The sequence below is a fragment of the Manduca sexta genome, chromosome 7 (assembly GCF_014839805.1).
Source record: "Manduca sexta isolate Smith_Timp_Sample1 chromosome 7, JHU_Msex_v1.0, whole genome shotgun sequence".
Lineage (NCBI taxonomy): Eukaryota > Metazoa > Arthropoda > Insecta > Lepidoptera > Sphingidae > Manduca > Manduca sexta.
The window spans coordinates 4,936,133-4,950,676 of NC_051121.1; the positions used below are offsets into that span (position 1 = coordinate 4,936,133).

At 33.3% G+C, this 14,544-nt stretch overlaps 2 protein-coding genes across 2 annotated transcripts; one reads left to right on the plus strand and one right to left on the minus strand.

Moving 5' to 3' along the window:
* Nucleotides 1–3,538: 3,538 nt before the first annotated feature.
* LOC115448030 (guanylate cyclase soluble subunit beta-1) lies at nucleotides 3,539–14,062 on the minus strand. Its single transcript, XM_030175329.2, has 15 exons — nucleotides 13,910–14,062; nucleotides 13,359–13,383; nucleotides 13,208–13,281; nucleotides 12,860–12,960; nucleotides 12,227–12,345; nucleotides 11,860–12,015; nucleotides 11,373–11,526; nucleotides 10,896–11,050; nucleotides 10,425–10,556; nucleotides 10,213–10,295; nucleotides 9,832–10,002; nucleotides 9,152–9,389; nucleotides 8,648–8,785; nucleotides 8,206–8,363; nucleotides 3,539–5,269 (listed from the first exon to the last, which is right to left on the minus strand). The coding sequence occupies exons 2-15, from the start codon at nucleotides 13,359–13,361 to the stop codon at nucleotides 5,149–5,151; spliced, it is 1,803 nt and encodes a 600-aa protein (XP_030031189.2). The 5' UTR covers nucleotides 13,362–13,383; nucleotides 13,910–14,062; the 3' UTR covers nucleotides 3,539–5,148.
* Nucleotides 5,821–7,916, plus strand: LOC115448032. The gene is made up of 3 exons (XM_030175330.2): nucleotides 5,821–6,113; nucleotides 6,758–6,991; nucleotides 7,241–7,916. Exons 1-3 carry the CDS (start codon nucleotides 5,984–5,986, stop codon nucleotides 7,900–7,902), a joined length of 1,026 nt encoding a protein of 341 aa, XP_030031190.2. The 5' UTR covers nucleotides 5,821–5,983; the 3' UTR covers nucleotides 7,903–7,916.
* Nucleotides 14,063–14,544: the final 482 nt, after the last annotated feature.

Sequence of the window (14,544 nt, forward strand, 5' to 3'; positions counted from 1 at the left end):
TATAAAGTTTCGATATAGACAGCGTTTTGGTTTCAATGACTCACATTAATGCCTCTTATCAACGAAAAGGTATGCAGAGCTTTATCTAGTACATCTAATATCTGTGCGTACTGAGAGGAAGAGAAGAATAAACCTATACCACTTTGCCTGACTTGAGATTCGAACCAGGGACCTCAGAACGGAAGACATACTGCGCACGCATTACAACTACGCCATCAAAGTAATCGAGGTTTTTATAAAGTTTTATAATCAACAATGGATTGTTTTGTTCATCATCAACTTTATTTGTTGTTTTATTATTCGAAGAGTTGAGGTGTACCCAAAATTTTGACTGATTTGTCGTATGCATCTTTAATGTTTTTAAACCCGACCGACAAAGGTTTTTAAAGGTTTATGGTGTTTATATGTATGTCTGTATGTGGCGTCATAGCGCACAGACCAATATACCGATTTTAATACCGTTTTTTTTATACCACAAAACATAGAATTTTAAGTAACGACATGCATAATATTGAATGAATCTATGCTATTGACACGTTTCTACTTTTGTCGTTTTAGTTTGTAATACATGAATCTGTATAACGGTTTCTTTTCCGCAGATCCGAGCGTTTATTTAACCGCCCGTAAACGCTGCGCATATTTTGACCCTTAAGTCATTTGGGAACGGCGGCACTATCGCAAAATACTGTTAGACAAATCCATAACTAGACATTACAGTTAACACAATATGAGGCGGATATGAAGTTATTTATCAAACTTAAATACGGGATTATATCTCGTAGTATTTATATTCTAGAGATCAAGATGGTTTGTCATTTATTTTATAGAAACTATAAGCTAATTTAATGATAATTTTAATTTTAAATAAAGAATCCGTCACTCGGCTATTTTTTTTATTTATGTTCAAACGACTATGACTATACGTCTTTTCCCATCTTTATAATGAATTGTGTTCTTTTGAATTGTCCTGATAAAGTATTGTTAGAAAAGTAAAATAATGTTATTATTATTGCTTTAAATGACGAGACGAGCCCACCATTCGCCAGATATTAAGCGATACGATCGCCCATAAACAACAGAAACATCATCCAACCTTGAATTACAAAGTATTGTTTGGTATTCCTCTGCGCTTCGCCATCCTGAGACATGAGATGTTAAGTCTTATTATGTCCAGTAATTACACTGGCTACAATGTCCTTCAAACCGGAACACAACAGAGACTATACACTGCTGCTTGGCGGCCGAAATAGACATTGCGGTGGTACCTACCAAGGCGGATTCTCGCTTATGAGAGACCTACCAGTTGTAACAGGCTGTTATTTACTAGCTGTGCTTACAACTTCCGTCTTCTGCGTGGTTTTAGATATATCTAAGTTTCACCCAGTAAAAATTAACTGATTTTTATAACTATGCTGTGGTATTATGAATTTAAAGTTAAAACATCTTAAGCTAACAATAAAACTTGCTTCGATAATCTGAAGGCGAGGAAATTACCACCAAAAACTCGTTTAATGGTCGCCGGCAAGTGACCGGATTCTGGAGGTCGCCGGGTGGCATTCCGCGTCATCGATTATTTTTAGGTTCGCGCTAATACCGTATGCTCTTGCTAAATGAATCCTCTTCATTGTTTAAATATTTTTCGATAATGTTTGATCTATGAAACACACTATTGTAATCCTATTTATGGTAGATATTATTTTGATAGTTTTATCTGAGACATTTAATGAAAATTCAATAGTGTAGCCTTGTTATAAGAGAAGAAAAATGTGGATTCAATATCTTAATTTAAAATAGTTTTTGTTATCAAATGTCTAAGTTTTTGATAGTATTCGTGTTGTTTCAAGAAGAAGACATTAATAAAAAAAACCGTTTAAATGGAGTTATAGGATACTTACATATCGAATATAAAATCGAATTTAAGACAATCCGTTTCATAGTTTATTTCGTCCCTAAACATGTTTAACATGATAATTTTAAAATAACTCACCTACTTGATGAGCTTGCCTTCTTCAAAGAATGCAGTCGATTTAAGTCAGAATGATAAATACTCCTTGTAAAGGATAATTATAAGTATACAACGTAAATAGGTACCAATGTTAACAATATATTGAATTTTAATTTAATTTATAGATGAAAGTTCTTTGGAATCAAGATTCGACTGAACATTTTACCGATCAATCAAGACCTGTAAGGGCTGAAAAGAATAATTCATAATAATGTATTTTCATCCTTTTTCAATAGATGAAACATTAAAATATAAGTAAATTACAGCTATTTTTTAAATAATACATTAGAACCGTAAATTACACAATGTTTGAAAAAGAGGGTAGGCATATTTTTTTCTTCTTTAATTAATACGAAATTGAGGTTAATAAAGACGGCAAAAGTATATCATTGTTTCATATATTATTATCAAATCCAAACATAACACGACACAGCTGTTATATACAAGAATATTTTAAAGCATTACATTACAATGAATTTAATTTTTCAGTCTCCGTGACCTATTAGCAATTCGTATATAAAGTTTGCACAATAAGTTAAACATTTTATTCCGATTGCTTGCCAAAGAAAGGTGTTTGACCTTCAAAATATCCAACGGCCACTTATTTGAATGTTTGGACAGTTTGCATCTGTGTCCGATAGATGGCGGTAATTTATGGCTTTTAATACGTATTTTATATACATTTTCCAATTCCTTGCAAAAATATTTATTTTGTGTATTATGTATAATAACGTTAGTCATTTAAAATAATAACATGCAATATTATAAGTTTTGATAAGTATCCGCAGAATACTTATAACGCCATCTATGATTTTCACGATGACATACTACGTTCGCAAGTTATAGCATGACCAGTAAAACAAGTGCTATGGGGGCGCCACTGTTACGTTTTCGTTTTAAAATTAAGATTGTCACTCAGTACCATATTTTACCTCATCCTAGCGACGTTTTTATTTTCTGGCCAAGCTTGAGTAAAGTCGAAAGTAATTAGAAACATCACAGACAACAGGCCGAGATGGAAATGCATATTGAGTACCTATGTTTTAAGCTGCGACATTCCGAACGATATCTAGTTTGTGACGATGGCTTACCTGCTTGTATGCACCAGTCAATTTAAAATAAAAGTTATGCAAGGTCAATACAATTCAAGTCACTAGTAGTCGAGGGTTGAGTTTTTTTTTGTCTCGGTGGCATAGTATATTACGGTATGACTCCAGTGCTGAGGTCTCGGGTTCGATCCCAGGGTCCGGACTAAGTAATATAGGACTCTTCTAAGTATCATTCCGGTGGATAGAATTCGCAAGCCTATCTCAATATGGCGATAGGCTTGCCCCTATCACATCATGGGACGGAATACAGCCCGTGGAAAGTGGGTACACTAATTGCATCTTTGTCTACCCCTTCTAATTTGTTAACCAATAAATAAATGACATACATTTTATAACTTTATTAGACACATTTTAAATATCACAATAAAAATACACTTACTAATCTAAATATAATTTGGAGAAGGATATTCAATTAAAAATAATTAATAAATAATAAAATTTAAAGCATTAACATAATTCATTGACTAGATAGTAATAAATATTTTAAAGTATTAACAAATTAAAGCATAAGGGAACGGGACACAAACGTTCCTACATAGGTACATAATGTTATATTTCTTAAATCGAAACTACACTTAAATCATCCAATTTAGTGTTTTAATTCTGCCATCATAAACCCTAAGAAAGCTCTAAGTTGAATCAAATGAATTATAGTACGATAAAAATTAGAACCAAAAAAGAAAAGTTTTTTTTGGCAAATCGTAGGTAGGTCGATTTTTTTGGAGGCCAGTGTAGTTTGATGTTGAAAGTAATTTAAATCTTAAGCAACATGATTCAGTAATTTTAAGTAGATTTTTTTCTTTATTGGCACGGCGAAGTGATAAGTACCACTGGACCTGATGGTAAGTGGAATGGGGTCCAAGAGAATGTCGACCGACGAGAGATTACCTCTCGACAGTCGATACCATTATTCCGGCCTGTTGGAACGAATATACACAGGCTGATCCCGGATCGCGACACACTTACGTGGGCCACTATGGCGGGTTTTAACACCTTGTGTACGGTAGTCGCTATCCGAATGGATATAAAATATATCCTACCTCACCAGCAAAACTTTTGTCTTTAGGCCAAATAGATATTATTTTAAGTATAGGATAAATTCATTACATAATTGATAATATAGGCCATTATATTCATTTTACTACGCTCTAACACCAATATATCGATAAATAAAAGTTCACTACTCATAGGTTTGATTTACGATATAAAATTTCTATAAATAAAACAATAATATCACGATTTTTACATTGATTTAAATAATTTGGTAGTAAAGATTCATAAATTTATTTTAGTGCCCATTTTAGGAACATAAGAATATTCGCTGCATTTAATTCTAATGAATTAAACACATGATAAATGAAAATACCTATGAAACAATAATTGTGATGTGGTTCCTTCTAAGCCGAATTTCGGCGACGGTGGCTAATCTCAACGGAAATCAGCTAGGTACGTAGGAAATATTATAGAGCACACATGTGTTCACTCTCATAGTCTGCTAAGACGGCAATCCGACATGACTGGAGGGAGATCAAGCGCAGGAGCAACGGCTTTCTTTGCTTTCCGAGGCACGGAGGTATAACACCGATAACTTCCTGACTCCGAGCTGCGACTGAGTAATATTTAAGATACAGTACTATATACGTAACAATGGAATTAATTTAAAGTGTTTTTTTTATTATTTCTACTGTATTATACGTGGTTTAACTTGTTTCTGTTGAATATAAAGAAGGTACTATAGACACATTTAAAGCTTTTTCTAACATCAGACATATTTAGGAAAATCTCTATATTAGTATACTTTACTAAGTATCTGAGAAGGTACTGACAGACAAATACACAAAGCTTTTTGCGTCTTGCAAGTACAATACATATCAAACTATGTGGATATACATTTAATTATAGAGTTATAGTCAGCTTTCTTCTTTAAATAATCATATTATAAGGTCTAATTTCCTTCACATGAAACAAGATGAAAATTGCTTTGTTTATTTGCCAGTATAATTTCAGGTCTTTACTAATGCGATACTTAGAGATTTAATGGATCTTCCTGGTGAGGAACCAGGTCTGCATGGGTTCTGCCTTCCCCTTCATGGTCACGTGACCACGATATGTCAGCTCAAACTGTTCGTCGTGGTTGTCTTCGCGCATAAGGTAACTGAAACAATAATTTAATTTTAGATACAAAAAAAAGTAATAATATTATTTTCCTTTTGCCAGAATAAGGAAAATCGAAACTAGTTTTTATTTATAAATTTGTCGCGGCCTCGTGAAAAAAGAATTCCGGTATTTAAGTTCCGCTTTATGTTTTGCCTGAATAAAATATAGCTTGTAGAATACAAAAGTAATATAGCTTCCCATTTGTGAAAAGAATTCAAATTCGGTTTACTTCCTGATATTAGCGTGTTCTAACAAACAATCAAACTCCAGGTTTATATATATTAGTTCAGATTAGTAAAGATGGTTTCCTTTGGAACATATCAGTTCGAGTGACATACAATGCTAGAAAGGGATAGACCATCGGACATATGACACATAATAATCCAAATCCTCACAATGCCAGACTAGAAATAAACTAAAACGTAACTAACTCCGTTCTGTCTTCGGTGTTAAGTACTGTAGGGCTTCCCAACATGACCAAGGGTAAATAGATTACTGCACTTGAACGTATTCCAGTAAAATACTGATTTTCTGGCCATTATAGTTCGTAGTGTCACATTGTTCAGTTCACATTGAACCTTTTTTGATATTGTCAAAATGTTAACCTAAAATTATTTTAATAGCATTAATATTTAGTATTTTGAATAGGCTAAGTTACAAAATTTAGTTAGAATTAAATTCTACGAGTGAAGTTATTTGAATAATTGCAAAAATGGATTCATTTATGGATTTTTATTTTGAAGAAGTGTTTACTACTTTGGATCGAGATGGTTTGAACGAAAGGTTTAAGAGGCGGGAACTGGTGGAGTATTTCAATACAGTGATAGCCGGGTGTGCAAAAGGTGATTTTAATAGCCAAGTCTTAGGTTTGAAATTTATGTAACGAAACATTTTCTACTGCTTTGACTGACAAAAAAACTACAAAAAATGTTTTTAATGAAAAGAAAAATGTAATACTCAAAATTGCTAAAGAATTACACTAGTTTGTAAAATTTTAATTGCCACGCAGTAAAATTTGTTGGATAAAATATTAACAGTTATAATATTTATGATTGTTAATCAACAGTATAAAAACAAATTGAAGTTCACAATAATTGATACGTTACTTTCATCAGTCGGTAGGAAATATAATGATGCTTAAACATCGATATATATGTACTACGTACACGTCAATTTGTTTATCGATCGTGTTAAACGATCCAAGTTGTTCTAACTGTCACATCTAAAATTTTTGCGCTAACTTATTTCTTGCCGCCAACAAGCACTAACTTATTATTGCAATGATTTGGAATGAAATGAAAAAAAATTCTCGGAGTAAGTTGAATTCATCATAGTAGTTACCTACTGATAAAAAAAATATATCAAAAATGGTCAAATTTATATAAATGTGAAATTGTTTAAATCTAAACAAAAAACATTATTTTTAAACAAATAAACGTTATAATATTAAATTATAGCCAGCAACTAACTGATTATTTATTTCCAGGTCAAAATAAATCTGACAACGCAACCTGCAAGAATTTCGTCCTGTCAGCTCTGAAATACCATAATAGTTGCAAAAGTACCAACGGCGACGTATGTCTCATGGGAAAATACCACAATCTCCTGTATATAGCCATGAAACTGTCATTTGATTGGAGTTTACAAGACAATGGTGTCGTTGCTGCGTTGCTGGATGAAATGTACGCATGTGAAAGGACTTTTGAAAGGATATTTTTAGGTAAAAACATTATTTCATATTTTGTTATAGCTATTTTTAAGAGTAGATGAAAAGAAATGGAATTATAATGGTAATGGATTTCAAATGGCATCCATACAATAGACACCTTTAGTAAATAAAATTATTGCTAATTTTTAAGTCAGTCTGTTTTTAAGTCGACTGACAATTCAACCGTCATAAGACTCATGAGCTATCATTTCGCAATATATCTGTATTTTCAAATTGACAGTAAATAACTTCATTTTTAAGGAGCTATATTCGGAACATCAGCGCCATACTTCCTAGCGGGTTGGAAATCAGATTTCATGGATAAAGAAGAAAATGTGCACGCACTAGTCTTCTTTCTCGACCACGCTACAAACGCCAACTTAGAATATAGAGAAGGAAATAAAATGTACCGTTTTATAGACGTGCCTTTAGAAAGCTGCGGTCGCGCAAGTCCAGTTAGAGTCGTCATACAAATGGGTGCAGCAGAAATGCTGATGATTTTACTAAGATTCGGAGCAAGAGTTACTGATGATAAGGCTGCTACTAATCCTGTAGAATCAATACTAGATCGATTAAAAGAGTACAACAGAGTATACCCTTATGAACTAGTTACGTGTTTGAAACTGGTTTTAAGAGCTGTTCCTAGCGTAAATTTTACTGTTGATAAGAATTCTTTGAAGCACTTAGATCTTCCAGATGATTATAACTATCAAAGGAAGGTGGCGTTAGAAAACTACAAAGAAATTCTAGATGATCGTCTGATTAAAAGTTCAAGGTGTGGATTGAAACCAGTGGAGCTGAAACATCTCTGCAGGTGTAAAGTAAGACAAATTTTGTGGCAGAATTTTGAACTACCATTCGGTATACAAAAGCTTCCAATACCTACAGCGTTGAAGAGATATTTGGATTTGTTTGACGATTAAATTGTTTTGAAATATTTTGTGTTTTATTTAAACCGTATGTATTTTTATGGAATTGTAAGAAATAAACACTATGACAAATAAATTTTAGTTCGATTTTATACTGGCAATTCGAAAATATAATTAACATAAAATAATATAATCCCTTATGAGAAGGGTACGAGTAATTTTTTTCATTCACTAAGCGGCTTAATTCTTACCCCTCAAACGACAATATAATTATAATAAATTATAATAATATAGTTCCTCATCAATTAGCGAAAACTTGTAATTGATTATTTATAGAAATAAAAAGTGATACGTTACTTGTAAGTGTCCTCGCTGACGTTGATGGTGCCAGGTACTCCAGTAGTCTCACAGCGGCTGGTCAGATTCACTGTATTGCCGAAGAGGCAATAGCGAGGCATGCGGTGACCGATGACACCAGTCACCACTTCGCCTGAGTGTATGCCGATGGTTATGCCCTGGAATCGAATGTATATTAGGTATCTTCATACTCAAATTTTGTATCAAGGATATCTTTAGTACTTGAATATCAATTGTGCAATTTCTTTCACGCATACCCTAAAGTTTAGTGATGCTACATACACTCTCATTTCAGATTTATTCAAACCTTAACTAACTTGACAATGAGATACCAATGTCGAATTTGTAAACTGTTCTACAAGATATTGTCAATAATATTTAACTTTGTCATTGCAGGTTAAAATAGTTATTTCATTAGTAAATTAGGGAAAAATATAAATACCACTGGTTCTCCATCCACAGTCACGGTTTGGGACAAGTCCATCATGTCCAGAGCAAGAAGCGAAATGTGCTTAGCATGAGCTACCTCATATTCTGGTAAGCCCGATACGGCCATGTATTTATCACCCACAGTCTCCACCTGGAACATTGAATAAATGCAACACATATGCAATATGCATAAACATAAGTATATTTCAATGTAGGGAAATCAGTATGTAAGTCGCTGTATGCGGGCCGCGTATAATAAGATCTGGAAATCTTTGAGGGAGGCTCATGTTCAGTAGTGGACACCTTGCGGCGGCTGATGATGATGATGATGATGATGCATGTAGGGAAATGCATCTTAAACCAAATTTGAAGACTAATATAAAAGCAATGCATAATATTGTAATGAAAATAAGATGTTTCATAAAAATATTATATCGATTTCAACTGTCTACTAAGATGATATTATAATTATAATGACTATAATAACAAAGGAAAGTAAAATTATGATGCAACAAACCTTATACACATTAGGATTCCTTTTAGGATCGGTGAGAACATCAAACGCGGTGTACAGATCATTGAGCATTCTCACGATCTTCATAGCGCCCTTATGGTCAGAGTTCCTAGCGCAGTAGTTGGCGAACCCTACAATACCGCTGAAGAGAAGGGTCACGGTGTCGTAACGCCGGGCTGGTACCGGGCGACGGTGACGAAGTTCAGTGGCCACGCTTATAGGCAGCACTGAGTAAAGAAGCCTGCAAAAAAAAAATACTTTGAGGTCGATCTGGAAATCTTTGGGGGAGCCCATGCTTAGCACCGTGGACATCTGGCTGTTAGATTTATAATAAATAAATATATTTTTAAACTGGCAACTCTCTCTTTTGGTTCGGCCCTTCTCCATCCGGACGTTCTTATATCATGTGTAGTGTGTCAAATAAAACGTTATCAAACAATTCACGGCTAATCATTTAATGTTTCGCCCTATAAAACCAACACTTGCGGCTGATGAAAGGTCTATAAATATTTTAAAATTATCCTATCGTCCCAATTTTTTTTATTTAATTTTGATAGGCTTTGACACACTTGAACATCCAGTATTATCCATTAATCAGTAGATCATAAAAAGTTATCTGGGGTTTGTTGCATCATTTCATTTTCTGTTTGAATTTCTAAAGCTTGATGTTTTAAAAGATATACCTGTCCGTCTTCTGTTTTTCCAATTCCAGCTCTCGGAATGTTTGTTGAAGTTTGTCAGTCAAAACTTCCAGATTCTGGGTCAGCTTATAATCAGCTTCAAATTGCTCGGACATGAGAACCAGGTCTCGTGTCGCATCGTGAAGTGGAATGTCAGCAATGCATAGGCCGCGGCTAGAAATCGAAATGTTTATGTGAAGTTTTCAAGTTAATTATATTTCATTATGTTATATATATGTTAGTAAATATTTATATACCTGGTAAATAACCGTCATTGCATATAACCCCAAATACAGTAGTAGACATTTGGAATAATTAGTTGATCTTTGACGAAGTGGGATTTACGTTGAGTTTCCAAATTCTAGTAAATTTAAGGCGACTTACCGAGTCAGATCGTCCAAATTGGTCACACTTGGATAACACTGGAATACAACCACGTCTGTTTCTGGAATGTACAGCATTTGACCCTAAAAAATATATTACACAGTTATCTCCAAAAAAGTACAATTGACCCGCTAATATTTTTACTGGTGGTAGTATCATAAATCGCGTCGTTAATGACTATAATTAAATTCTATGTGATAAACGAAACATACTTTCAAGCGAAGAGAAGCGATTTCCTCATGAGGATCAGTGACACTCATCTCTTCAGGTTTGGTTTTCAAAACGTAGACCGTGTTAATATGAGCCAGGACGTTAGCAAACGTCATCTCTAAGTGGGGACGCACCTAGAAATATATTTATAGTTATTTACCTATACAGTCCCATTCATCATTTCATACTGTGTGTAAAATGGATTCTATACACTTTTCCAAGTCAGTACATTCGTTTCACTTATCGTTTTATTCATTAAGTCTAACAGCATATTTGAAGACTCTAAAATTCGGATTAGATGCTTTAAATAAGCCATTAATATTGTTGTTAGATTACAAATGGCATCAGGAATTAATGTTAGGATCTCGGTAAGAATTGTAAAGAAACTAAAAAGACTAAAGGGGTTCATAGGAATACTAAGTATTTAGATCTTTTGAGCATTTCATTAAATAGTTAAGATTATAATTACTTACAGTATCCAAGACATCAGTAATCTTACAGCCTGGTCTGGTAACTCTTGGGAGTAGACGAGACACAGTACGTCCCGCTTGGACGATGTTCAGATCACGATCAAACATCAAATGGAATGGAAAAACTCGGCAGAATGTCGCTGGACTCACTTTTGGTTCTAAAAAAATATATTATAAAGTTCATAACCACTTTGGCACATAACCAGATTTCAAAAAAGCTTTTCTTTATCTGTGATCATTCTTTTTTAGCCAAAATGCCTTTTAAGCAATACCAAGCAAAACGAATTTTAAAAACAAAAAACTAACATTATCTATAATTTTGAACACTCTAACGCCAACAATCGACCTAAATAATATAGATCATTCTAATCAATATTGCTTTATTGCATGAACAATAACTTAGAAGAAGTCTTCAAACATTGAACATAAAAACGAAAGACGATACTCTACAAGGCAATTAGAATCTTAATGCTATCTTACCAAGAGACAACGTTTCAATCTCTGCTATCTCAGGTGCAGACACCCTACCGGTGGTGGAAGTTTCAGTGATCAAGAACTGGACGTGGTCACATTCCTCTTTGGTCTTTAGGATTTCCACCTTCACTTCGGTGTTATGGAGTTTGCTCGCCACAGTCTTTAAAAAGATGATTTTCAATTACTAGATTATCAAGTCTATTGAAATAATCAGAAATGTGATACCATAGAGTATTTTTAGTAAATTCGTTATTGACGCTCTTCAGTTTTTTGATAATTTGTTTCTGCAATATAATCCTTTATCTCTTGATGGTATCGTAATGAATATATTACTTACTGAGTTAGTTAGAGTAATGTTACGATATCAACTATCAAAATCAATTAAATATTTCGTGAACCTTTAATTTGGTTTTGTTATTTATTATGTGCCAAAGTTCATCGTCTCAATTCATACTTCAACATTACTAGTGAACAATGATTTTAATATTCATACCTTTACAATTCCAATAACGATATGCTCCAGACCAGGCCTGTCGGAGTAATAATGAAGCACAAGGGCGCCATCTTCAGGACGCTCGGTGCATCGGAACGAGGGGGATCTCATGCCAGGATATAATGTCCCGAGATGATCGTGCAGGCCGTCCAAATTCTGCGAATAAGAAAAAACTTAAATAAGTAAGATTCAGATGCTTAGGTTAGACGGTTAATGAAATGTGCCAAAAAAATTTCGTGCATACTTATTCACAATTTACTTTAAACTAAAAATATTAAAGGATTTTGCTTTTAAAGCAAGTCGAGGGTGTAAGTAACAATAACGCTCTATATTTTTAATTTTGAAGAAAATGCTAGAATAACTTTACCTGTAGAAAATCTCGTGGCGTGGCTCCAAGTACTTGCAGAATTTTATCATACCCGGAATCTTGGCAAAACTCGAAGAACGTTTTTCCAAATAGCTCCAATATAGCGTCAGCGGGTATTTCTAGAAGTTGACAAATAGTTTAATATGAAATATGATTTTTTAATAATCAGATGAAATGATAATATGCTTAATAATAATAATTTACTTATGTTATTAGCGGCTTCGCCTACGAATATGACCTTCGTGGGATAAGTCCCACTATTCACTTTCTAGGACTGTAATAAATTAACCCAGGAGATAGTGTCTATTCAATCCAATTCCGTTCAACAGTTGGAGCATTCGCATCTAACATACATTAAAAATCTTGACAAATACTCGCATTTAAAATAAAATAAAAAAAAAAAATGCTTTCATCACGTAGGCAAACATAGTTGCGCTTATTATAAGTCAAGGTACTACATGAGAATATTTTATCATTACTTGAAAAAAGTTACTTATATAGGTAGTTAGACATTTTATCATTGCATTTTATATGGACATTAAAGAAATAAAGTACCATAAAGTAAACAAAGAAGCCAGCTTGGGAAGGTAGAAAGGAAAAATAAAAAATATGTAAAAAAACAATGTAACTTACGCAAGACCTCAACGGCAGCGGTGATCAAATTATAAGTGATCTCATCCTCATAAATCTGTCTCACTAGGAAACTGCCTTCCATAGCCACGTCGGCCTTTTTCCTGAAAAAAATAATTAATTTTTAGTTCTCAGTAAATATCAAAACAGCATTACTGACAATACACTCGTCTTAGGTTATTTCCGAGATTTCATTAGAAATCATTTAATTTCGCAAGATTTATAGATATGTATGCGTCTATTTTTATACAATGTAGTTTTGGCTTTGTAGTAAAAATACTAATCGGCTAAGAAACGCGAGGTAGTACAAAATAATTTGAAAAGTATAAAAGAATAATAAAAAATATTCACTTTATCGTCTCCCATGTTTCTTCGTCAAAAGTTTTCATCACAAGGAGCTCGAGGGCATAGTTCACAAACCCGTACTGTAAAAACCAAATAAATAAAATTATAATAACGTACTATAATAATATAAGTTAACAAAGTAAAAAAAATGTTTTACCATTTTGAAAAACAAATCCCTCGTCCTGAAAAACAAACAGAATAACAGCATGAAAATCGTACAATTAAAGGCAATGTAATACTTCTGCTACTAAATGCTAGATGGCAGTGTTTTCAATACAGACCAATTAGTGTAAGCGTTCACGTCCACATCATTTTCTATCCACCCAAAGATGGCGTTGCAGTTAGTAATTAAAATACTTGAGTAATTAGATAAGTAAGGGCATAAAAACATAATGGTAATCATTTTTTATGTTACGAACGTAGCGTAAAGGACAAATATAGTCAATAAAAGAAAAATACATTAAAATTATGCTTGTTAGCCATTTATGTTGCAAATTTTGTTTTTATGAAAAATCTGTTTAATTTCCATGAAAATATTTTGATTTACTTTTTACTCGATTATTTCATCAGGTAATATTTAATTAACAAACTGTCTAATTTATAAAAATTATATTACTGTTTTGGGTATTTTAAGACGATGCGTATTTAAAAGTATTGCGCCTGGAGATAATTAATTCAAAAAGCACTACAATTATAAAAATCACTTACCCTTTATATTTTTAGAAATGTCCAATAACCGTGACACTGTAATTTTCAAAATAATCACTGTATTGAAGCCATATAATTTAGGTACGTAATGTTTTTATTTACGACGACATGCACACTCCCTTTCCGCAAAACCAATCGCGCCAAATGCCCGGCGCAAACTGACGCATCGTTCGTTTCAACCAATGGAAGACGCAGACAAACAATTCGAAATTTAAATAATATTTTTTTAGTTCGGTTATGCAAATTAAATCAAAGGAGAATTATATTTATTATATTATACTTATTTAGTTATTAGCCTTTATTAGATAATTATTATGTGAAGTTTGGTATAACAAGGACACCTAGAGGTATATTACTAGAACCTGATAATTTTTCTACTTACCAATAGGTGGCGCTACGTGAGTTATTAATGATTGTGCTAATATTCAAATTAGAAAGGTTCTAGGAGTATAAAATTTTTGAAATTATTTTTCACCAATATTCCTAATTTTGTTAATTTTTGTAGTCAAATTATAGCATTTTATCATCGGTAGCCAAGTACGAAAATTTAAAACCATAAAGCTGCCCAACAGTCCCCCTGATGGTAGGCGCCACGACGATCCAAAATCAAAATTCAAAACTAATTGGTATCTCCC

What these genes read in the sequence shown, in the direction of transcription:
- LOC115448032 (XM_030175330.2), top strand. Translation starts at nt 5,984, where the DNA reads ATGGATTCATTTATGGATTTTTATTTTGAAGAAGTGTTTACTACTTTG. An exon ending in GATAGCCGGGTGTGCAAAAG is followed by an intron (nt 6,114 to 6,757) that starts GTGATTTTAATA and finishes ATTTATTTCCAG; the next exon opens with GTCAAAATAAATCTGACAAC. An exon ending in TTTTGAAAGGATATTTTTAG is followed by an intron (nt 6,992 to 7,240) that starts GTAAAAACATTA and finishes TTCATTTTTAAG; the next exon opens with GAGCTATATTCGGAACATCA.
- LOC115448030 (XM_030175329.2), bottom strand. An exon ending in TTACTGATGTCTTGGATACT is followed by an intron (nt 10,557 to 10,895) that starts GTAAGTAATTAT and finishes ATATATTTCTAG; the next exon opens with GTGCGTCCCCACTTAGAGAT. An exon ending in GAAAAACAGAAGACGGACAG is followed by an intron (nt 9,390 to 9,831) that starts GTATATCTTTTA and finishes TTTTTTTTGCAG; the next exon opens with GCTTCTTTACTCAGTGCTGC.